At 56.2% G+C, this 21,803-nt stretch overlaps 1 protein-coding gene across 2 annotated transcripts; it reads left to right on the top strand.

The window, feature by feature from the left end:
• The first annotated feature begins 183 nt into the window (after window positions 1-183).
• On the top strand, window positions 184-18,446 carry NTRK1 (neurotrophic receptor tyrosine kinase 1). Of its 2 annotated transcripts, XM_061119845.1 has the most exons (17): window positions 184-395; window positions 3,641-3,715; window positions 3,986-4,057; window positions 5,625-5,693; window positions 6,486-6,631; window positions 6,862-7,004; window positions 9,517-9,649; window positions 11,187-11,513; window positions 11,915-11,932; window positions 12,106-12,158; window positions 12,436-12,538; window positions 13,030-13,176; window positions 13,492-13,622; window positions 13,830-14,002; window positions 16,236-16,476; window positions 16,843-17,001; window positions 18,261-18,446. In XM_061119845.1, the coding sequence occupies exons 1-17, from the start codon at window positions 184-186 to the stop codon at window positions 18,444-18,446; spliced, it is 2,388 nt and encodes a 795-aa protein (XP_060975828.1). The 2 variants fall into 2 exon arrangements, with proteins under 2 accessions (XP_060975828.1, XP_060975829.1); XM_061119846.1 differs by lacking the exon at window positions 11,915-11,932.
• Window positions 18,447-21,803: the final 3,357 nt, after the last annotated feature.

Raw genomic sequence — 21,803 nt, 5'->3', positions numbered from 1 at the left:
AGAGGAGAGGGCGGGGTTGGAGACAGAAGGGGCGGGGCGAGGCCGGGCGGGGGCCTCTGGCTCCGCCCTTTCCTGGCGGCTGGTCTTTAACACCGCCCAGCGCACATGTCGCGGGAGGCCCGGCAGCGGCTGCTGCAAGCGCACAGACGGCTGCCCGGCCGCGGCGAGGCAGGCGCCGTCGCGATGCTGCGAGGCGGACGGGGCGGGCAACCTGGCGGGCACCTCCGGGCTACGGGGCCGGGAAGCCTGCTGGCCTGGTTGATGCTGGCATCTGCGGGCGCTGCATCCTGCCCCGATGTCTGCTGCCCCCACGGCCCTTCGGGGCTGCGCTGCACCCGGCCGGGGACCCTGGATAACCTCCGCCACCTGCCAGGCGCCGAGAACCTGACGGAGCTGTGAGTGTCTGGCGAGCCAGGGGGCGCGGGGAGAGGCGGGCAAAGCCGTGCCCCGTGGGCGCGGACTCATGGCTTGCGTGCTATATCAGGAGGGGCGGGTGCGGCGGAAGACTGATAACACGCAAGTCTCGGCTGTGCCTTAGTTTTCCTCTGCTGCCCTGACAGCCTCCGCAGTTACTGTCTGGACGCTGGGCTAAGAGCAGCTTAGGTGCTAGCTTCGAGGAGAGGAAGGAGGGGCTCTCTGCGGACCAGATCCGAGAGAGCCCAGCCTTCTAGAAACCGCTTTGTGGAGCTCAGCCAGGAGCCCACCCTCTGCCCTATACAGGAGGTGATTATCTGCAGAGAACAGTCCCCACCCCCAGTTTGGTACCTTACCATTTTCCTTTCCCAGGGACATATCCACCCTTACCCCCTTCCTTGTCATGACCAGGCAAAGTCAGCTCTTCTCTCTTGAATTGGAAATTGAACTGAAATAGGTGGGAGGCGCTGAGGGGCCATAGCTTGGTGGTTGAGCTCTCCTATCCCCATTTCCACCATCTCTCCTCCCCACCACGGCTTGATTTGAAGGTAGGAAATGAGAGCCCCTCCAAGCTCCCCTCTCCCCATCCCCATCTCCTTCACCACCTTTTCTCCCTACTTTAGGTAGGGAGACAGGGCCCTTGCTGAGAGATTCTCCTCCCTTCCAGACCTGAAACTGGGAGGAATCGCCAACATTTGCAGTACTCTGACATCCTGCATTAATTGGTTACAAAATACTCAAGTACTTTTTAGCAGCTGGTGAAACCTATGGGAGTATTCTATAATAATTGACTTAGAGATACTCAAGCATCATATGATGGTGTCTGGAAAATACTTGAGTATTCTATGTGGCTGGTGGGGCCAGCAAGACTTCTAGAAGAAGAAAGGACCTGCTAGAATATCCTCCTCCTATTAGGCCTGGGGTTAGACAGTGGGCAAGGAACCCTGGCCTCATGCAATAATAGCCTGAAAGGTATCTGTGGCAGGGGCCATCAATGTCTGGAAGTGACTTGAGCAGCCTACGATAATTGGCACTGAGTTACTCGGGTATCTTGTGGTAATTAACGGGAAGGTACTCAATCTCGCTCCCTAATGGCCCTAGGGAGGCCAGGAGGAGAGATGGCCTTGTCTTGGTCTGGACCTAGGTTTCTGCATGATGGGAGGGAGGCCTGAAGTCCAGACTGCCACCCCCAGTCCTGTGCATTTATCACTCTGGGTCTTCAAAGCAGGGTCTAGGCTCTTGAGTGTTCCCCATCAGCACTCTCTTTTCCTGATTCCCTTTCAAGCCCCTAGTGGGTCCAGCAGAGGGGAAGTGGGAGTGGGGAGTGGGCCAGGTGGAGGCTGGGGGCTGGAAGCCATGCAGGGTGTGAGTGGAGCTGTCCCTCTGGGTGGGGCAGCAGTCTAACCCCTGCCTCCATCTGCAAGGTCCCCTCCTCCTCCTTCACCCGCAGAGCTAACGAGGAGATAATGGACTCGAATAGACAGATTGATTATGAATCCAAACGAATGAGGCAGCTTTGAGCACGGTGCCTGACAGTTTGCACATACTCGGCCACCCTACTTTCTCACTCCCTCCCTGGGTCTCTAACCCCCTCCTGAGGTCCCTACACCTCTGGGCTTTCTTGGCAGGAGCTGGGGGGTGAGTGGGTAGGTTAGGGACCAACTCTCAGAGTCACTGGAATTTACTCCCTAGACCTCAGGGGACTGATGACCTGACACCTGGGTGTCCTCCAGGGGCCAAGTCTGGGAAGGACTGGCAGTGTGTGTATGTGTTGGGGTGTGGTCATTCAGGCTGGTCCTGGTTCCCACAGGTTGAGGGAAGCACAGGGCAGAGGGAGAGAGTTCTGAGAACAGGCAGTGAGTCAGGAGCCCCTGTGTGTGTGGCCGGGGTGGGGGGTACTGGGGGGGAGGGACATAAGGTGCCCCTGCAAGGACAGCTGACTTCTCAGGAACTCCCTGGCGTGTGAGATCCAGAAGCTGGGCAGGCCCCAGGGCAGCAGAAATCCCCCAGCCCTGCATGCCTGCTTTTACTTGTTTCTTTCTCTTCTCCCTATCTTGCTTTCTCTGGCTCTCTGTGCTTATCTCTCTGTCTCTCCGTCTCCCTTTTCTTATCTGTCTTTCTCCTTGTCTGTCTCTGTCTCTCTGCCAGTCTCTTCCTGTCAGTTCCTCTTCCTAGGTGTCTGTGTTTCGCTGTCTTTGTTTTTCTGCACACCCCCTGCCCCCCAGCCTTCCCATTGCTCTCTCACTGCGTGAGACAGCCAGTCGATGCCTCTTCACCATTCCCAACTCTGACTCCCTTCTCTCATGGCCCCTTTCTCCTCCCTGGGTCCCTCCTGGGGCAGGGAGGGGCTCAAGGGTCCTTGACGGACAGCCTGTATGCCTGTCACTTGCTTTGCTGAAAGATGCCAGGGTTGGGGGACAGAGAATGGAGGGGTTTATACTGGAGTGTGGGGAGGGGCCAGTGGCTTTGAGGGGGAGAGGGTGGTATGTGTGTGTGTGTGTGTATGTGTGTGTGCGCGTACTCTCGAACGCATGCCCAGGAGTATGGGTGAGCCCAGACAGTGGTCTCTGAGCCGGTGTGTTTGGGAGTGCGTATTTTCATGGCCCCAGGCCTTCCTTTGTGCTGGGAGGGTCAGTGACAGTGATGAGCAGAGGCCCCTCGTGGAAGCGAGTGTTTGAGCATGACCCCCCATTGTTGAGCATAGGCAGGAGAGGCTCTGTGTTTAAATGCAGGACGCCAGGCTGCGAATGGACTCATGTGTGTCTATGCATGTGAGTAATGCCCACACATTCTCACATGCATGTACATGTGTGTGCCTGCGTGAGCTATGTGGCTATGTGTGTCTATATGGGAGAGTGTAAGCATGCACATGGGGACATCTGTGGGTTCACGCATGCATATGTTGGTGTATGTGAGGAGGTGCGTCTCTGTGTATATCTTTACACATCTCTCTGCGTGTGTGTGCTTGAATGTGTGAGGGCATGCATGTGTGATAGTGTGAGGACGTGGGCATGGGACTGTGCGACTGGGTGAGGCCGTGGGTCTCCGTGCGTATGTGGATGCATGTGTGTGGCCTGCCTGTGCACGTGTGCATGTGTAAACAGGTCTCTGTGTGACTGGATGCCTGTGGGTGAATGTGGGTGCATGTGGTCGGGAGGGAGGCAGGTGGGTCTGGGGACTCGAGTGTGGGCCTGGCCCCTGTGATTCCCATCCCCTCTCCCCACAGCTACATCGAGAACCAGCAGCATCTGCAGCAGCTGAAGCTCAGTGACCTGAGGGGCCTGGGGGAGCTGAGGAAACTGTGAGGGCCTCCGCACAGGGCCTGGGGGACCAGAGGGTCGGGGGGGTGCTAGGACCAATGGTGCTAGGGGCCTGGGCGGGCCTGGGTGGCTGAGGACAGAGGGGCTGGCTGGTCAGAGAGCTTGGTGGCCTCAGGGGTCCAGGGTTGCCGAGGAAGTGTTTGGGGGGGGTGTAGAGAGGGCCCAGCACTAGAGACTGGCATGGCATGGGTGGAGAGCGGGGGCCCAGGTAACTGCTCCCCTCAGTGTTGACCCTGCTGTGCCCTCCCCAGCACCATCGTGAAGAGTGGTCTCCGTTTTGTGGCGCCGGATGCCTTCCATTTCACTCCGCGGCTCGGTCGACTGTGAGTGACCGGGGCCGGGCAGGGCGGGCTGAGGAGACACCTAGGCTTGGGCGGCTAATGGGCTTGGCCCTCCCCAGGGCACTGTTCTGAGGATGGCCCCAGCCTGGTCAGGGAAGGCATCCCACCCATTCTCCTGGGCCTTTTTCTCATCCACTTCAGGGATGGTGATCCTCTCAGCTCTCACCCCTGCCAACTAGAAGGTCCTTGCTGTCTCGCTTCCATGCTTTATGCTGCAGGACACCTCATAGGTGCCTGCCTCGGTTTTCTTCCTGGGGTTCAGACACACAGCAGTCCAAAGGGGGCAAGGATCAGGAGCGGGACCCTGGATGTTGACTGGGAATCTGTCTCCCAACCATTTCCTGGCCCCTGGGATGTCCTGGGAGCTGGGGGATCAGATCAGTCACTTGGCACACTCCCCTGGGGGTCACAGGTACCCCTTTTGTAGAGAAGGGGGCGTGGGCAGGAGAGACCTCCAAAGACCTTTCGAGTCCCTGATAAAGCATCCTCTGGCCTCCTGAAGGTAGGAGTTCATTTCCTCCTTCCCACCTCGGGCAGGTGGGGAGATGGGAAGTGCGGTGGGAGCCTGTGACTCATGAAGTGCTGGGGACTCTAAACTCTCGGTTGTGTCCTGTGATTTAACAACGACAGGATAAGGTGATGGTACCTCCCTGACTAGGTGTGGGGGCTTCAGTTAAAGATGCTTACTCAGTGACACCTCACAATACTTATTGTCAGTGAATCTTCACCGTTAGCCTGGTGAGAGAGGGAGTGTCATTCCCATTTTGTAGATGAGGATTCAGAGAATCAGCCAGGTTACATTTTGGGCTGAGGTCATATAACTGTAAGTGGCAGGACAGAAGTACACTCAGCTCTGCCTGGCATTAAAAATGGGTCTTGCTGATGATCCCTGAGTAGTGGCTACTCTCCAACTCAGCCCCCACAGAGCAAAAGACAGCTAGGCAAGGAGAAGGGTCAGGGCAGGCCCCTCGGCAGCCGAAGGTCCCAGTGTGGCAGCCCCGTGCAGGACACAGAGTCCTGGAGCCGGCCCCTCGCTGGGGCTGGGGGCCTGGGGTCCCTTTCCTCAGTCCTTGAGGAGGGGAAGGAAGGAGGCGTGGGGAGGGGACCTGGGGAAGGACCCTGAGTTCCGAGGCATCCGGCAGAGGGTAAGCGAGTGTGGGAGCCGTCCTCCCCCCCTCCTCTGGCCCCGTCCTGGGCTCAGTGGGAGCACAGATGGAGCCCCTGCCCCCAGCTGGGGCCTCAGCACTTTGCCAGCTGGGGCCAAGGGTGAGGGAGGGGGAGCAGCTGTTCCTTCAGACCCCCTCCTCCCTGGGGTCTGCGAGGGGGTTAAGTGGGGTTAACCCTTGTTGTCCCAGGGAGAAGATGGGACTCAAAAAGCCTGACCAGTGCCCCCACCCCAATGCCCCGCCCACGGGCTAGCTGTAGTTGCCAGGGCCGGGGTGGGGGAGCCAGATGTCAGCGGCCTCCTGGCTCCTCCCCTCGCTCACATCAGGTCGGAGCGAGGTCGGGTCGCTCAAGGGGTCTGTCTGCTCTGTCTCAACTCCTGCAGGAATCTCTCCTTCAACGCTCTGGAGTCTCTCTCCTGGAAAACGGTCCAGGGCCTCTCCTTACAGGAACTGTGAGTGTGGGAGCTTGCAGGGGCAAGGGCAGCAAGTGTGCGTGTGTGTGCGCGCGTGTGTGCATGCGTGTGTGCGCGCTCATGTGTGTGAGTATGTGTGTGTGTGTGCGTGCGCGTGTGTGTTCTGTGTGGGCCTTCGAGTGCCTGTATGTCTCTGTGAAGGTATGTCACTATGTCTGCATGGAACTGTTGGGGGGTAGGGGGTTCTCTGTGGGGATGGCATGTCTGGCTGTCCACATGCGTGTCTGTGAACCACCCCCCTGCCCCATCAAAGCAGAGGCTGTGGGTCCCTGCAGCCACTGTGGGGATTATTGCTCTGGGCACATTTGGGGTGGGGGGGCGTGGAGAGCTGTGTGTTCTCAGGGCCAGGGGCTGGCATGGTTCTCTGGGCTGGTGCACAAGGGCATATCTGCCCACATTCCTAGCACACCAAGCTCGTGGGGTGGGTGGACAGCAGTGGGATGTGTTTGGTAGGTGCCTAAGGCCTTTGGGTCACTCTGGAAAGCAGTGAATGCCCTTCCCTCCTTGCCACCCTACCTCACCTGGCTTGCCACCCTGGGGAGCCTGGGTGGGGCAATTCTGTATAGCCTGTAGCTGGCTGTCTTTGATGTTTGGCATTCTGTTTCTTTCACTGTCTCGTGAAGAGGGTTCATGAGAGGAACTTCTCCCATGTCCCCACTCCTTCACCTCTAGACAGTCCACCCTGCTATCTAACTGCACTCCCTCTTGCTGTAGACCTTCCTTCACATCTGCCCTTCCCCCCCACTCTCTCTCTTCCCCCACACCCACCAGAGTCCTGTCGGGGAACCCTCTGCGCTGCTCCTGTGCCCTGCTCTGGCTGCAGCGCTGGGAGGAGGAGGGGCGGGGAGGCGTTCGGGAGCAGAAACTGCAGTGTTCTGGGCAGGGGCCCCTTGCCCTCATATCCAACACCAGCTGCGGTAGGTGCTGCAGGTGGTGTGAGGGGCTGGGAAAGAGGGGCACACCTGGGGAGAGGGCATTGGGCAGGGCTCAGCGGGCGGGCCCTGAAAGGGGGGCCTGGGGGAGAGAGCTGGGGGAGACTGAAGGTCGAGGGGCAGGGGCAGGGTCACTGGGGAGGGCTGGGGGAGGACCAGTGTCCCCAGGCAGGACTCGGAGGCCCCTCCCAGCTCTGACACCCCTCGGGCACCAGGTGAGCCCACGCTGAAGATCCAGATGTCCAATGCCTCCGTGGAGGTGGGGGCCGACGTGTTGCTGCAGTGCCAGGTGGAGGGGCAGAACTTGGAGCAGGCTGACTGGATCCTCACGGAGCTGGAGGGGTCAGCCACGGTGATGGTGAGAGGCCCTCCACTGTCCCCCCCACCCCAGGCCCCCCTCCTGATGCACCTGAGCACAGGGAACAAAGACAGGGAAAAAAAGAGCAAATAAGAAGCACATAAAGGATGAGAGATGGACCGAGATGCTTTAGACCCTTGGGACTCAGGCCTGTGCTACTGGGTAGCTATAGGCACACCCCATGCCCTCAGGGCAGACCTTGGTCCAGCAGGGATCCCAGGCTCCACTGATCAGCTAGAACTTAGGTCCCCACTCTGGGAAGATACGCTGGCTGCAAAGAGAGAGGGTCACAGAGCCCTCCCATATTGGAGTTGACCCGGGGAACCCAACACACCAGCTCTCCAATCCACCTTTCTAGATAAGGACACTGAGAACCAAGGAGAGGGAGCAACATTTGTGGTCCTGTACTGAGGCCAGTTCTTCAGGGCCTTCCAGTCATTTTCTAGAAAATCCAGAAGCAGCATCCTCTTGGGTGTGTGATGAGCATATTAGTAAGGGAGGCACAGTTCTGGTTTCAGCTTTCTCACTAATTAATTCTTGGAGTGACTTTTGGAAAAATCCCCCAATCCGCCTGCATTTTGGTTTTATCTGTCAACTGAGGAGATGGACATGATGGCCTTCAGATGTTCTGCTGGCCTCTGGGCACTTGCTGGCCTCTAGCTCTCTTATCCAGTTTGGGCATCTTCCCAGATCCTGCCCTTTGTCCTTAGGCTGGCAACAGGCAGCCAAGAGTAGCCATAACTGACTCAGGAGGTTTCATGGACAAGGTCAGCAGGGGTTGACATTGGGCTGTGCCCATCCAAAAGGTGACCCCGCATGGGTAGACACACAGAGTCCAGTCCCTGGAAGAAGTCGGGCCAGTGAAAGCAGGGTGTGGTGTCTAGCTTGGAGGCCCTCCCTTTGGAAAGGGAATCAACCCCAGAATTGCTGGTGGTCCCTTGGGCTTCCCAAATGGCTCAGTGGTAAAGAATCCACCTGCCAAGCAGGAGACGCGGATTCAATCCCTGGGTCTGGGAGATCCCCTGGAGAATGGAATGACAACCCCCTCCAGTACTCTTGCCCGAGAAATCCCACAGACAGAGGGGACCTGGAGGGCTACAGTCCATGGGGTCACAAAGAGTCAGACATAGCGACTAAACAACAACAATAACCTGGACAATATTGAAGGAGGAACCACTGGAGTCCTGAGCAGGAGGTCTAGACATGGTAGGGGGACCACTGACCACCGAGTGGTCCCACCTGTCCCATAGATCAGAGCCTCCAAGATTGAGTAATGGAAAAGGGGACAAGGCAGAAGCAAGAGGCCAGCCATGACCATCTGTGGAGAGACCTTTGATAAGCTATATGTTTGGGGAAATTCCAGATTTTTGCTGTTCTCTTTGGGAGCTTCACTTCTGTCTTCTAGAGACTTCCTGTAGAAAAGCCATCCCCTAGCTTAAACAGAGGGGAGGGGAGGCTGGTCCCATCAGGTCACCATCAGGAGAGTGGCAGAACAGCTCAAAGGGAAGAGTTTATGGGATATGATATTCCAGGGTGATTTAGAGGAGATGGAACAGCTGAGAGAAGCTTAGGGCAGGGCTTCCCCTTCAAGTGGCTGGAACTCAGGGCTTGCACAAGAGGCTGGACAGCTCTTCTGGAATCTTTGAACTCATATATTCCAATGGAAGCCCAGAGAAACTTCACCTTCCCTGGCATGTATTCAAGGGATTCCATGTTCACGAAATTTCCAGAAAAATCAGATTTGTCCACTACTTCATTTATTTTCATCATTTTATCAAAATAGCTTTCTAAAATGTCAGAAGATCATTTTGTCTACCTCCTCGGATTACAAAATAAGAAAATCTTGGTTCAGAAAGATCAAAAATTGTCTTAGGGCCATATAACCTCCGTGGTGTCTCAGGAAGAGAATGTGAACCTGAATCAATCTTTTGATGATGATTCAGAACCAAGTCACTTAGCTTCTCTCTAACTTCACTCTTTTTCCATCTGCCAAAGGCATTCATTTTGGTTCTACTGTTGCTTCTAACTTCTGCCCTGTTATCAGCACCATCTCTTTGTTTCTGATTTTCCTTGGGCTGAGACTAAATTTCTTAGAATTATGCGTTAAACAAGAATGAGTAGGTGGTGAGGTCCTAGCTGGTTTTCCAGTTGGTTGTGTATATTTCTATACTTGGAATTTGTGACGTCTATTCAGCTGTTCAGATGGGTGGTTTTATGGTTTGGGAAACTTTGCACCTATTTTGAGGTTATTGGTTGTGTTCTGGATTTTTCAGATCATTAAATCAGTGATCCATGAGAAGGTGCAAACAGGCTCTGAAGGAGGGCCATTCTCTGCCATATTCTTTCCCACACCTCTTCCCTTCCCGTCCCTCCCTCTCTTTTCCACCTGGAGCCAGAGGGGTTCCCCAAAGACATCAGCTCTGCACCCCCAGCCCCAGCCCCCTGCCCAGCTGCCTCCAGCCCCAAGCCAGCTGAAGCTCTTCTTGATTTTCCCCTCTTTTCTCTGACCCAGAAATTTGGGAGTCTGCCGTCCTTGGGGCTGACCCTGGCCAATGTCACCAGTGACCTCAATAGGAAGAACGTGACGTGCTGGGCGGAGAACGATGTGGGCCGGGCTGAAGTCTCCGTCCAAGTCAATGTCTCCTGTGAGTGCCAGTGACTGCCTTTGCGCCCACCCCCACCCCTGCTTCCCTGAAAAGAGGATGTGAGGGTCAGGGGCTGCAGGAAAGGAGTGGGATGTATGTGTGTCCAAAGCTACTCCCTCCCAGCTGTTTCGAGAGTCCCATGAAAACCTGATCCTTTGAGGGAAGTCCTGGGGGCTCATCAAGGCCAGAGGGATGGAGAGGGATTCCTTTTTGGCCCCCTGCCCAAGTCTTGCTACCTGAGGCCCTCAACACCAGCTACATCCGTTCTCTCTGCTCCCCTGTATTTCTTCAAGTTCATTCTTCTGTAGGACTTTTGCCCTACTTCCTAGTTTTAAAAGAAGAAATTCTCCATGCAAGTTTCTCTTTAGGCTCACTGCCTAATTTCTCTAGGTCTGCCAACAAATTATTTAAAATCTTCTACATTGTATAAGTTTTTCTTCTTTTCTTGGGAAACATAATATACATAGATATGTACATAAAAATATATACACTTTAAACTATAATTCAGCTTACAGACACTTCAGAAGATACCCCCTTCTCCCCATTCAGAACCCCATCCTTCTCTTCCACCCCATTCTGACTTTTGTGACAATCATCTCCTTGCTTTTAAAAATAATTTTACACACATATGCTTCCCTATCAGCATGGCTGAGTTTTGTCTGTTCCTGTACACTATATAAATGGAATCATACCTCATGTATTATTTTGTGTCCAATTTCTTCTGTTCTACATTATATTTGGAAGATTCATTCATGTTAACTGGAGTAACAATTAGTTCATTTATTTCACTGCTGAATAGTATTCCACTGAATGAATGCTGGCTGGAATTCCAGTGTCAATTGTGTATATATACTCCTCTGTCCATGGGATTTTCCAGGCAAGAATACTGGAATGGGTTGGCATTTCCTTCTCCAGGGGAACTTCCCAACCCAGGGATCGAACCTGTGTCTCTTACGTCCCCTGCATTGGCAGGTGGATTCTTTAGCAGTAGTGTTTTACCCAGTTCTTTTCCACTGAGAAACCCCGTGTGTGTGTGTGTGTGTATGTGCGTATATACATATATATATGTATATATATACTTTTTTCTATATTGAAGGTCTTTTGCTTCTTTCAGGTTGGGTCTATTTCAAACCCATTTTTTTCGGAAAAGTTTAAAAATTATATATATATATATATTTGCTTGTTTGATCTTTTAGGCCCCGTCCAGATCCCCTTAAACTTGACTACACTAAATTTTTCTGGATTCCCTCATCTGAAAGACTCCATGTCTAATTTCCATAAGCTGTAACCCTACTTCTCCAGGACTGTTACTTATTTACTTTAAACCCACCACTTAAATTCTCTAAGCTTCAGAATCGTATACACCTGCTGCCTGATTTATTTAAGACTTACTGCCAGCTTTCTTCAAAACATCTCTCCTTGTGAGTTTCTTGGAGGCCGCTGACCAGTTCCTCTTAGGCTTGCCCCCTTTTGACTGTCCACCCTCAGCCTCCCCAGGGACACCTCCTGACTCTCACTGTCACCCCCCGGCCCACAGTCCCGGCCAGCGTGCATCTGCAAAGAGCCGTGGAGCAGCACCACTGGTGCATCCCCTTCTCGGTGGATGGGCAGCCAGCGCCCTCTCTGCGCTGGCTCTTCAATGGCTCTGTGCTCAACGAGACCAGCTTCATCTTCACCGAGTTCCTGGAGCTGGCAGCCAACGAGACGGTGCGCCACGGCTGCCTGCGCCTCAACCAGCCCACTCACGTCAACAACGGCAACTACACGCTGCTGGCGACCAACCCCTTGGGCCAGGCCGCCGCGTGGGTCATGGCCTCCTTCATGGACAACCCTTTCGAATTCAACCCTGAGGACCCCATTCCTGGTGTGAGGGCCACCCTGAACCCTGCTCCCATTCCCTGGGCCCCAACCGGGTGCAGATCCAGGTGTCCGGAGAGGCCTGGCCCACTTCCCACTGTGATCCTGACCCTGGAAGTTGGAGGGTCTGGTCCCCGAGAGAAAGTGGCCTGGAGTTCTGGTGTCCAGCTCTGTGCTGGCTTCCTTGCCCCTGCCTTCCCCAGCCCCAGAAGTTCTGCATCCCTGAGTTATTCCGTTCACTAGTGCTGGCTGAAGAGAGAGCCATGAACCAGGGCATTCCTGGCCCAGCTGGAGCAGCTCCGCCTCCCCCTCCCACTCCCACCCACGAAGGGATGAGTCCAGAGGGGGAAGGGGACTCACTGCTCTTTTCCTCCATGTGATTGCTCTCTCTCCTCCCTCCTGCTGCAGTCTCCTTCTCGCCAGTGGGTGAGTAGTCCAGGCCGGAGGGCAGGTTCTGTCTGGTCCCTGGAGCTGGGAGCTGCCGCTGGGGCAGGGGGCACAGTTAACCTGACCCTTGAGGGTTCAGCCGGGACCAGAGTGGGGAGTTTGTGGAGGAGATACAACCTGTGACACAGCCTTTCTACCCTGTGTCCCCATAGACACCAACAGCACTTCCGGAGACCCAGTGGAGAAGGATGAGACTTCTTTTGGGGTGAGCATGGGAAGTGGAAGCTTGTCCAGGATTTAGGGCTAGGAGGCTGGGCTGGAGGCTCCTCTGTATGTCATTTCCAGTCAGAGCACAGAGAGCAGTAGAGTCTGGCCTGAGCTCCATCAACACCTTCACAGCCATGACTCGGGGGCCCAGGGGAGGAGAAGGCAGGTGTGGGGGCCTGGCTCTGGGCGTCTATGCAGGATGGAGAAGTAGCTTACCAGTGGGGAGCTCTGAGGGTTCAGGATGACCCCTAGATCCAACCACCCCGTACCCCCAGGTCTCGATGGCTGTGGGCCTAGCCGTTTTTGCCTGCCTCTTCCTTTCTACAACATTTCTTGTGCTCAACAAATGTGGACGCAGGAACAAGTTTGGGATCAACCGTGAGTAGAGGGGCTGCGGAGGGGCTATCAGTCTCTCTTCCTGGCTTTATTTCCTCCTGGTTCTTCCCGACTCTGTCCTGTGTGGGGGCCTGGGCACATATGGGGTTCTACAGAGTGGGTGTTTGGGGTATATGAGGACTCGTGAGTGTGAGTGTGTCGGGGCTGAAGCCAGGGTAGTTTCAGAAGTAGCAGCTGCTAATTGGTGGCTGGATTGTAGTCAAACACTAAGTGGATCTGGGAGGTCTGAGCTCTGTGGGGGGTGGGGGCAGTGGGGGAGTTCTCTGGTGGCCCACAGGGCCTGGGATTGGACAGGAGCCAGACAGAGAATGGCTGGAGTGCCTCCCCTTCCCCCCTGTGACTGTCTTGCCTCCTAGCTCCTTGGTTCTTCCCATGCAAGTTAGGACATGGGGTCACCTGGCACCCTGCAACCTGGCAGGAGCCAGGGTGTGTGTTTGGGCTGTGACCTCTCCACATGACTGTGTCCTTCCCAGGCCCCGCTGTGCTGGCTCCGGAGGATGGATTGGCCATGTCCCTGCATTTCATGACTCTGGGTGGCAGCTCCTTGTCTCCCACCGAGGGCAAAGGCTCTGGGCTCCAAGGCCACATCATTGAGAACCCACAATACTTCAGTGATGCCTGTGAGGGGCTGGGGCAAGGGTGGGGGCGAGCCTGTGTGTGTGTGTGTGTGTTTGTACATGTGTGTGCATGTGAAGAGGTTCCTGTGTGTCAGGCCCACCGCAGGCCTGAACAAGCCTTTCCTCCCAGCCCCCCACCACCCATGTCCCCATCATGTCATGGGACTTGGCGAAGGCTCACTTTCAGTGTGACCCTCCCTCTTGCCGGGCGCCCCCTCTGCCAAGCACAACCCTGCTGGACAGTCCTGTCCTTGCCCCTGTCCCGTCCCTCTTCCAAGACTGGGGGTCTTGGCTGATCCTGCAAGCCCCCACCCCCAGGTGTTCATCACATCAAGCGCCGAGATATCGTGCTCAAGTGGGAGCTGGGTGAGGGTGCCTTTGGGAAGGTCTTCCTTGCCGAGTGCCACAACCTGCTGCCCGAGAAGGACAAGATGCTAGTGGCCGTCAAGGTAAGACCCTGGCCACGAAGTGTTGCTGGTCCAGGGCCCACCTCCCAGAGCCCTGTCATGCCAGGACAGGGTGCTCAAGATGGGGGAGAGGGGAGAGGCTGGGACCTGGCATAGTTCACGACTTGGGGGTGGATGCTGAGCCAGCTGGGATGCGGGGTGGTCAAGACTGGGCCCCCATCCAGGGATGTCCCGGCCCCTGCCATCCAGGCGCTGAAGGAGGTGTCCGAGAGCGCCCGGCAGGACTTCCAGCGCGAGGCTGAGCTGCTCACCATGCTTCAGCACCAGCATATTGTGCGCTTCTTCGGCGTCTGCACTGAGGGCCGCCCGCTGCTCATGGTCTTTGAATACATGCGGCACGGTGACCTCAACCGCTTCCTCCGGTACGACGGCCCCTGGCCCATGGCCTGTCATCCCTTCCCTACAAGCACATCCTGGCTTGTCTGCTGAACTGTAGGGGGAGCACCAGGAAGGAGCAGGAAGGCACAGCTCCTGTCCCCAAGGAGCTCTGAGGCAGATGTGTGAATGAGGGGAGAGTCCGTGTGGAGGGCAGAGTGACAGTGTCAGGGAGACTGCATTAGCGAAGCCATGAGCTGAAGCTGCAGGATGGCTGGGCTTTGCGGAGAGTGTGCGTGCACTGCTGGGTGGCACACAGAAGCCAGGTCCATAGGAGGTGGCAGTTTGAATCACGATGATAACAGCAATAACAAACATTTATCAGGTGCTTGCCATGTTCCAGGCGCTATGTTACATATTTTACAATTCCTTTTTTTATGACTGGATGTGCTTTACCTACATATTTGTAATAATCTAAATGTATATTTATTTTTCATAGTCACCTAGCATATATGGCAGTTTGTACTTGAGGAAAATTCTCCCAAATTTCCTTTCTTTGACTTGAGACAGAACAACTCTGATAGGTTTAATAACTTAAACTTCTAGAAATGTACCCATTTCTCAGATGAAGCTTAGAGAGATTCAGCGACTTGCCCAAAGGCACATAAGTAACAAATGATCTGGATGTGTGATGGTCACGTGTTCCATTGCTGAATTCTTCTCTGACGAGGTGGACACCACCCCCTCTTGCCCCCCCCCCCCCGCCACCTTCCCGAGGTTGGAGCAGGATGGAGCAGAAAGGGCCAGGGTTTAGGATCAACTGTGACTTGTTAACTGAGCCTTCCTTGCCAAGTAACTTCCCTCTCTGGGCTCAGTTTCCCCACCAGTAAGAGGAACAACGGGGGACTGTGGTTCTGGATGAGTGTCTTTGTACAGTTGATGGTTGTGATTTGGTCTCTAAACATCCCCACTGAGAGTGCTGGGTCATTTACGTAGCCAGGCTGCAGAATTCAGCTGGAAAAGACCCCAGAGTCTGAGCTTATCTTGAGGATGGGGAGGAGCCCGGGGAGGATGTGGAGCAGGAGGGAGGTGAGGTCAGACTCGAGGTTATGTGTGGAGGTGGATTGGCTCAGAGGAATCCAGGTCAAGAGGAGGCCAGAGAGAAGCCCTTCCCCTTGCTCACCAGACATGGTGTGGGCTCCGTGCTAGGGACCAGATACCAGCAAGGACCCATGTGGGGCCCAGGATGTGGGGAGAGCAGCTTTATATGGTGGACGGAGCACGAGGAAACCAAAGGAGGGAATCATGAAAGCTAGACGAGTCTGGAAGACTTCCCCTAGGAGGGGCCGTCTGTTTCTCCTCGCCTCCGGGTTTCTATCTGCCTGGTGCACCAGGCCTCCTTTCCCAGCTGCATAACCCACTCCTCTCTCCCATCCCTTCGAGTGGTTTATCAACCTCCCTTCCTAAGGGCTTGAGTCTCAGTTGAGATGTCTCTTCCTCTGGGAAGCCTTCCCTCACTTCTTCCGTCCCTGCCCTGAGTGCCCCCAGATGCCCCTCACACTGCACTGCTGTAACCTATTTGCATCCCACCCTCCACTGTAGCTCTGGTGCCTGGCACACTGGAGATGTTTACCAGATGTCTGGAATAAACGAAGAAATAAATGGATGAGGAGAAAGTTGGCCAATAGGAAAAAGGGCAATACTGACAAAACCACCAGCTCAGACAGCCTCAGAAGAAGGAATATTTGGGGAATGGTCTGGAGGGGTAGGTGTGGGGAGGAGGAGGGCATCCTGGAAACCGTGGGAAGGCAGATCCCACAGGAATGGCTGAGTACTAAGGGCGAAGGTGAGAGAGACAGGAATGGAGGACTCCCAGGTTCCAGGCTCACAGCCTGGGTGAGGGACATTCCCTTCCAGGAGGCAGGGGCACCCCTGGGGGAGGATGCTGAGCATCTTGGCAGGAGTTTAGTCGGACATGTAGCTGGGCAAGAGGTGTAGGAGCCCATGGGCCGCTAGATGCTGAGGTTGGAGTTCAAGGTGGCTGCCTGAGAGGAAGGCGTGCACTTGGGAAATGTGGGCATTAGTGGATGCTCTGGAGGTGGGCACACCAGCCGGCCTCCATCCAAGCCCTTCCAGACACCTGCTTCGCGTGTTCTCTCCTTCCTACCTTCCCTGAGCCCCTCCCCCATTTCCCCCAGCTCCCCACCCCCAACATTCTCTCAGGCTCCTCCGAGGTTCTCTCCTCCTAGCCCACCGCTTCTCCCTCACTCTTTCTCGAAGGTCCCACGGGCCTGATGCCAAGCTGCTGGCTGGCGGGGAGGACGTGGCTCCGGGACCCCTGGGCCTGGGGCAGCTGCTGGCCGTGGCTAGCCAGGTCGCTGCGGGCATGGTGTACCTGGCAGGTCTGCACTTCGTGCATCGGGACCTGGCCACACGCAACTGCCTGGTGGGTCAGGGACTAGTGGTTAAGATCGGCGATTTCGGCATGAGCCGGGATATCTACAGCACCGACTACTACCGCGTAAGGGTCTTTCATCCCAACCCCTCCCCCAGCCTCCAAACTGTAGACGCCGTGGCCGCGTCCCCCTAAGAGGGCCTGCCCTTGCTGGGCACGCCGTCCTCTTCCTCGGGCGGTGTGGGGTCTGAGACTCTCTGATTCTGGTTTTTTAACCCTCCTCCTATTCCCTTGGCCCGCAGTGGAGGAGGGTCTGTCTCCACTGTCCCGGACGGACGTGCCACCATCGGTTTTTTCCTCTTAGCCCTGGGAGGGAGAGCCACTTCTATTTATTTTTAATGACGGGGCTGGGGGCGGGTCTGCGCCGGGAGAGGCTGTCCGCGGGGCGGGCGCCCCCTGGAGGTGACGCGGCGTCGGCCGGCCCGCCGGCAGGTGGGAGGCCGCACCATGCTGCCCATTCGCTGGATGCCGCCCGAGAGCATCCTCTACCGCAAGTTCACCACCGAGAGCGACGTCTGGAGCTTCGGCGTGGTGCTCTGGGAGATCTTCACCTACGGCAAGCAACCCTGGTACCAGCTCTCCAACACCGAGGTCAGTACCGCTCCGCAGGTCGCTGCCTGCCGGCCACCCCTCCCCTGTCCCTTCGGGTCCCTGGTTTAGGGAATTCTGCCCGCTTCTGCCCCTCATCCCACCGCCGCCGGGCATTCATCCGGCCTCCTGCCGGCTCTGCTTCCTCCACCCCAACCCTATTCTCGTACTCCTCCTATTTTAACCGGCTCCTGGGAGAACCTCAAAGCATTTTATAAGTGGAGCCCAGACCCCCATCCCTCGCCGCATTTTGTAGACCTAGTAGGCATTATCCGAGTGAAAGGGAGAGGCATGGAAAGAGGAGCATAGCAGGAGCGCACCCGACACTGCAGCAGGAAGGCTGGAGGTTAGACTGTCATAAGGACAGTCCCCACCTCCCCGTGCCCCCCGGATTGGACGCAGCCAGAGCAGGCCCCAGGTGTTCCCTCTCCCGGAGCAGCTCCCCTCACCCCCTCCTTGGCTTGCAGCTGTCAGTTTCCATTTCTCCTCCTAATGCAGTCTGCTCCCTGGAGGCTGGTGGGGTGGGGGAGAGGGTTATAGATTTTAATTTTCTCAAGCACTGAGAGAAGGAATGGAATTAGTGCCGCCCATAACCCAAGTCCTCTAATGGGGAGGGAGGGAAGAAGCGGGGGATGAAGAGGCTCCAGGCCCTTCAACCATCTCCCTGCCACATTCTCTCCTTTGGATCTGTCAGCTTCTCTAGCAGTCCTTCCTGGAGTCAAACTTTGAGCTTTCTCACTGCAGTTTCTTGTCAGAGGAGCTAGGTCCCCACAGAAGAGGGAAAAAGTGGCGTTGCCCTCTACCTTAAAATGCAAGCCACACACTTTTCAAGTCCTTTACCTGCAACCCTGCTCTATTTTCTTTTTGCCCTCTGGTGCTGAGAGATGGAGAACCCTTCGCTTCTTCCAGTCAGCCCTCAACACTTAGCTGATGGTTTGGCAAATGCCTTGGCCTCTCTCCTTCCTCAACCCACCTGGCAAGTCTTCTGAGGGTCTGATTCCAGCCCTTTGGGATGCAATTCTACCCTAGTCCAGCCTTCACAGGGTCTCTCTAGCTCTAATCCCTGTCACTGCTCAGAGTCAGACTGGAAAGGAATCTTAGGCTTCACTGCATCCTTTTAGATGATTAGGAGCCATGAGGCCCAGACATATTGTATGACCTGCCTTGGGAGCCTTAGTGAGGCAGAAGCAGTGCTGGGTCTGGCCTCACTCTCCTGCCCTTAGCCCAGTGTGCCCTCCCCTCTCTCCCTCTGGTGGCCCCAGGCAATCGAGTGCATCACGCAGGGACGTGAGCTGGAGCGGCCGCGTGCCTGCCCGCCGGAGGTCTACGCCATTATGCGGGGCTGCTGGCAGCGGGAGCCCCAACAACGCCACAGCATCAAGGATGTGCATGCCCGGCTGCAAGCCCTAGCCCAGGCGCCTCCTGTCTACTTGGATGTCCTGGGCTAGGAGGCTGGCCTAGGGCCTGGGGCTGGGTAGCCAAATGCGGAGTACTGCAGCCTGCCCTCAGCAACTGCCATGGTTCCCAGCAGCCCCAGGGTGATCTCAAAGCATCTAACTCACCCTCAGCATGCGGGAGGGGACAGGTGGGGTCTGGGAGTGCAGGATGTTCCTGCTTCTCTAGGCAGGGTTCCGTCATAGCAATTATATTTATTATCCCTTGGTTGTGTCTCTTGCCAATTCTTGGGACGTCCTTCTGGGAGGGGGTCATTGGGGCTCAGGTAAGGGGATGACTCTGTGGGATCCTCCCCCACTCTGGTGAACCCCAGCCACCCACCCCTACTGCATGCAGCTGTCACCTCTGTCTTGGGGCTGTGGTTTGCCTCCTAGTACCATGGCCATCTTGTCTGCGTGGTGGTGAAGGAGCCTTGGGTCAAGTTTCCTAGACCTTCAGACCCTAATTGCCTGTCTCTGTATCTCATTCAGGAAGGCTGCAGTGGGAGGGATTGAAGTTAGATGGGGTGGTGGACAGGACGGAAGCATTGCTGGGGTGAGTCTTCCTTGTATTGGAGTTCCCTGAACAGAGCAAGCACACAGTAAAACAAATGGTTAAGAAAGAAAGAGAGGTGGGGAGAGCTTGCATATATGGGTGCATGTATGCACGTGTGTGTGTGTGTGTACGTGTGGCTGGGACAGGGCAGGTGTAGGATAAAGGAGTGGTTGAGGGAAGCAGGACCCCTTCTTCCTTCCACTTTGTCACTCTTCTTGGCTCTAAGTGCTTTGAGATCCATACCTGGAGGCCAGGGATTGAGCAAGGTGGCTATTTCCTGAGGACCAGGTGGGCCATCTCCCCGTTCCATTCTGCCTGAGGGAGGAGGTATGCTCTCCCTGTCCCTCTGTCCCTTGGAACACCACTGGTCTTACTGAGTGGCCTGAGGCTTCTGTCAACTCCGAGGCCGGGTGAAGTCCCCCACCCCGGGACCTGGGCCCTGTCCCCATCTTCCTTGCCCAGGAGCAGGGAGAAGCAATCCCCACCCCCCGCTCCAGCCCCATCACTTCCAATCACCTGCCCAGCTCCTGCAATAACCCACGCTCTCCATGGCTCCTCGGGGCCGACAGCATGGCTGGCTCTTGTCCCTGGGTGTCCGGCTCCCCACCCCACCCCCCCGGTGATTCAATCTGGGTCTTATCACCCCGAGGCCTAGCCCGATGGTGTCTGCCTCTTGTCCAGGCTGGTTAGTGCTAATGGAGGTCTGACCCAAGGCTGCAGGTTGATTGATGGGGGGGGTCTGGTCCCTGAAGGCCAAGTTCAAAAGCCCCCTTCTCACGTCCTGGGCTGGGTGGGGCTGGTGAGGCACCACTCCCGGGGAGGGAGGGCTTAAGCAGAAGTGATTGGGAGGAGAGGAGGTTGGACTATGCTGGGAGAGACAGGGTCGGAGGATCAGATCCAACGGGTGAGCCCAGAGACAGTGCGAAGAGAGAGACCATGCAGAATAAAAAAGGGAGAGGACCTACAGACGTGGAGACAGGCCAAGAGACTGCAGAGAAGGTGCAGACAGAGAAGGGGAAAGAGACATACCGCTGGATGGACACAAGTGGAGAGACAGAGGTGCAGATGAGTGGCTTAAACAGACATAGGTGGGACACGTAGCTGAATCAGACAGTCCTGGAGAATAGCATGACCTCTTGGTGGGGGACGCCTTCCAGCTCATCCACACTCCCATCTCCCCCACCTCCTCTGCCCCTTGAGCCTCTCTTCCGGGCCGAGGAGGGAGGTAGGACACACTTCCAGCCTTGGAGACTCTGCCGGTAGAGTCGTAGGTGGCCTGGGGTTGACTCGCATTGAGCATCACTGAAGCAGAGGGGATGGAGGTCAGGTAGCAGAAGGGACCTGCCAGGACATGTGGAGCATTTCCAAGGTTAAGAGCATCAGAGGCTTTTAGTACCACAACTGGAGGTGTTGCTGGGAAAGCTGGGCAGGTGAGGTGAGGGGTTCTGGGAACAAGGTTAAGACAAGAAAGGGAAATTTCTGTGAGGGTGTGGGAGGGGGCACTGAATAGCTTTTATCGGTCTGGGAACAGGTGCTGAAGCCAGTGAAGCCAGTCACTCTGACCCCTTTGGGCAGTTGGGGTCTGGGGCCCTGTCCTGGGTGGTGAGGAGGGAGCTCACACCAGCACTGCCAGCTTCATGGCCTAAGAGCCCCGCCTAGTCCCTCCCCTTCACTGATGGACTCACCCATGAGCGCTTTGACAGCCACACCTGCCTACTCCACACGGTCACGTGTGTACCTGCAAACACGGGTGCACATGCACACAGCTCCCCCTCCCCCAATTGTTGGATCCCATTGTATTTAATGGTGCTCCCCTCCACCCACTGTGTCATGACATGCGCCCTTCCCCTGTTAATCGCCTCCTGACTGTGCCGAGTCCATTCACTGCCCACCCCTGCCCCTGCCACCCACACACCAAGGGCTGAGCCCCAGATGAGATGAACGCCTACAGGGGGATCAGTGCAGTGGGGCCCTGAGGACCCCATGGGGACCTGGGACGGGGACAGCCACCTGAGTCCCCCGGATCTCTTGTGGTTCCCCCCTCTACCCCTCCCTCTCAGGGAGAACTGAATCGGTTGGGAGACAGAGGCTCAGATGAGGTGATGGGTCCTGCAAGAACACCCAGCATGGAGGAAAGAACCCAGAACTCCCTTCTCTAAGGAGGCTTCTGCCAAATCCTCCACCGAGAGAAGAAAACAGTGATGCAGCAGCCAATGTGGCTCCCCAGGCGCTCCCCCGGGGGGTGGGGTGGGCTCGCCACAGAACCCAGGGGTCCAAGACTTCCAGCTTTCCTAACCAGCCTCTGCCTCCTTCCTGCCTGCTCCCTCAGGGGCTAGATTCCCGACAGGAGAGCAGAGCATCTGTTTAGGCTTCCAGGAACAGTGCCGGCAGAGTGCTGGGGCAGCCTGGGTTGGGAATGTCCTGTCCTGGGTCCCCTTGAACCCCCAAGTTGAAGAGAGATCCTAGAGAAAATTCCGGACTCCATAGGCCAAGGACTCTCTAAGTACCAGCTGGAGAAATCCTGTCTTGCCCAATTCCTAAAGTGACCTGCTCGATGAGAGAAAGGCTGACAGTCCCAGGAGGAGCCAGGCCTCAGAAAGACCCACTTTCAGTCTAGCCAGGCTGAACCACCAGGCAGTTCAGCCTCCCCTCTAGGAGGAGTGAGGTGACTCCGTGGCGCTAAGCATCAGTCCCCTCCCAGACCGTTTCTCTCTGGCCCCCGACCCCCAGCCCATCTCTGATGGACTCCAGTGCTAAGATGGAAAGTTTGAGCAGCTTTGGCTCTGTGGCAGCGGGGAGAAAAGAGACCTGGAGCC

Source organism: Dama dama, chromosome 20 (assembly GCF_033118175.1).
Source record: "Dama dama isolate Ldn47 chromosome 20, ASM3311817v1, whole genome shotgun sequence".
NCBI lineage: Eukaryota > Metazoa > Chordata > Mammalia > Artiodactyla > Cervidae > Dama > Dama dama.
The sequence above is the reverse complement of the archived record's forward strand: the minus strand, read 5'-3'. Positions and strand labels throughout refer to the sequence as shown.

Excerpts from the sequence above, each read along its gene's own strand:
- NTRK1 (XM_061119845.1), top strand. The coding sequence starts at position 184 with ATGCTGCGAGGCGGACGGGGCGGGCAACCTGGCGGGCACCTCCGGGCT. Across the intron at positions 3,716-3,985 it reads CTGGGGGAGCTGAGGAAACT|CACCATCGTGAAGAGTGGTC; the intron begins GTGAGGGCCTCC and ends TGCCCTCCCCAG. Across the intron at positions 7,005-9,516 it reads AGGGGTCAGCCACGGTGATG|AAATTTGGGAGTCTGCCGTC; the intron begins GTGAGAGGCCCT and ends TCTCTGACCCAG.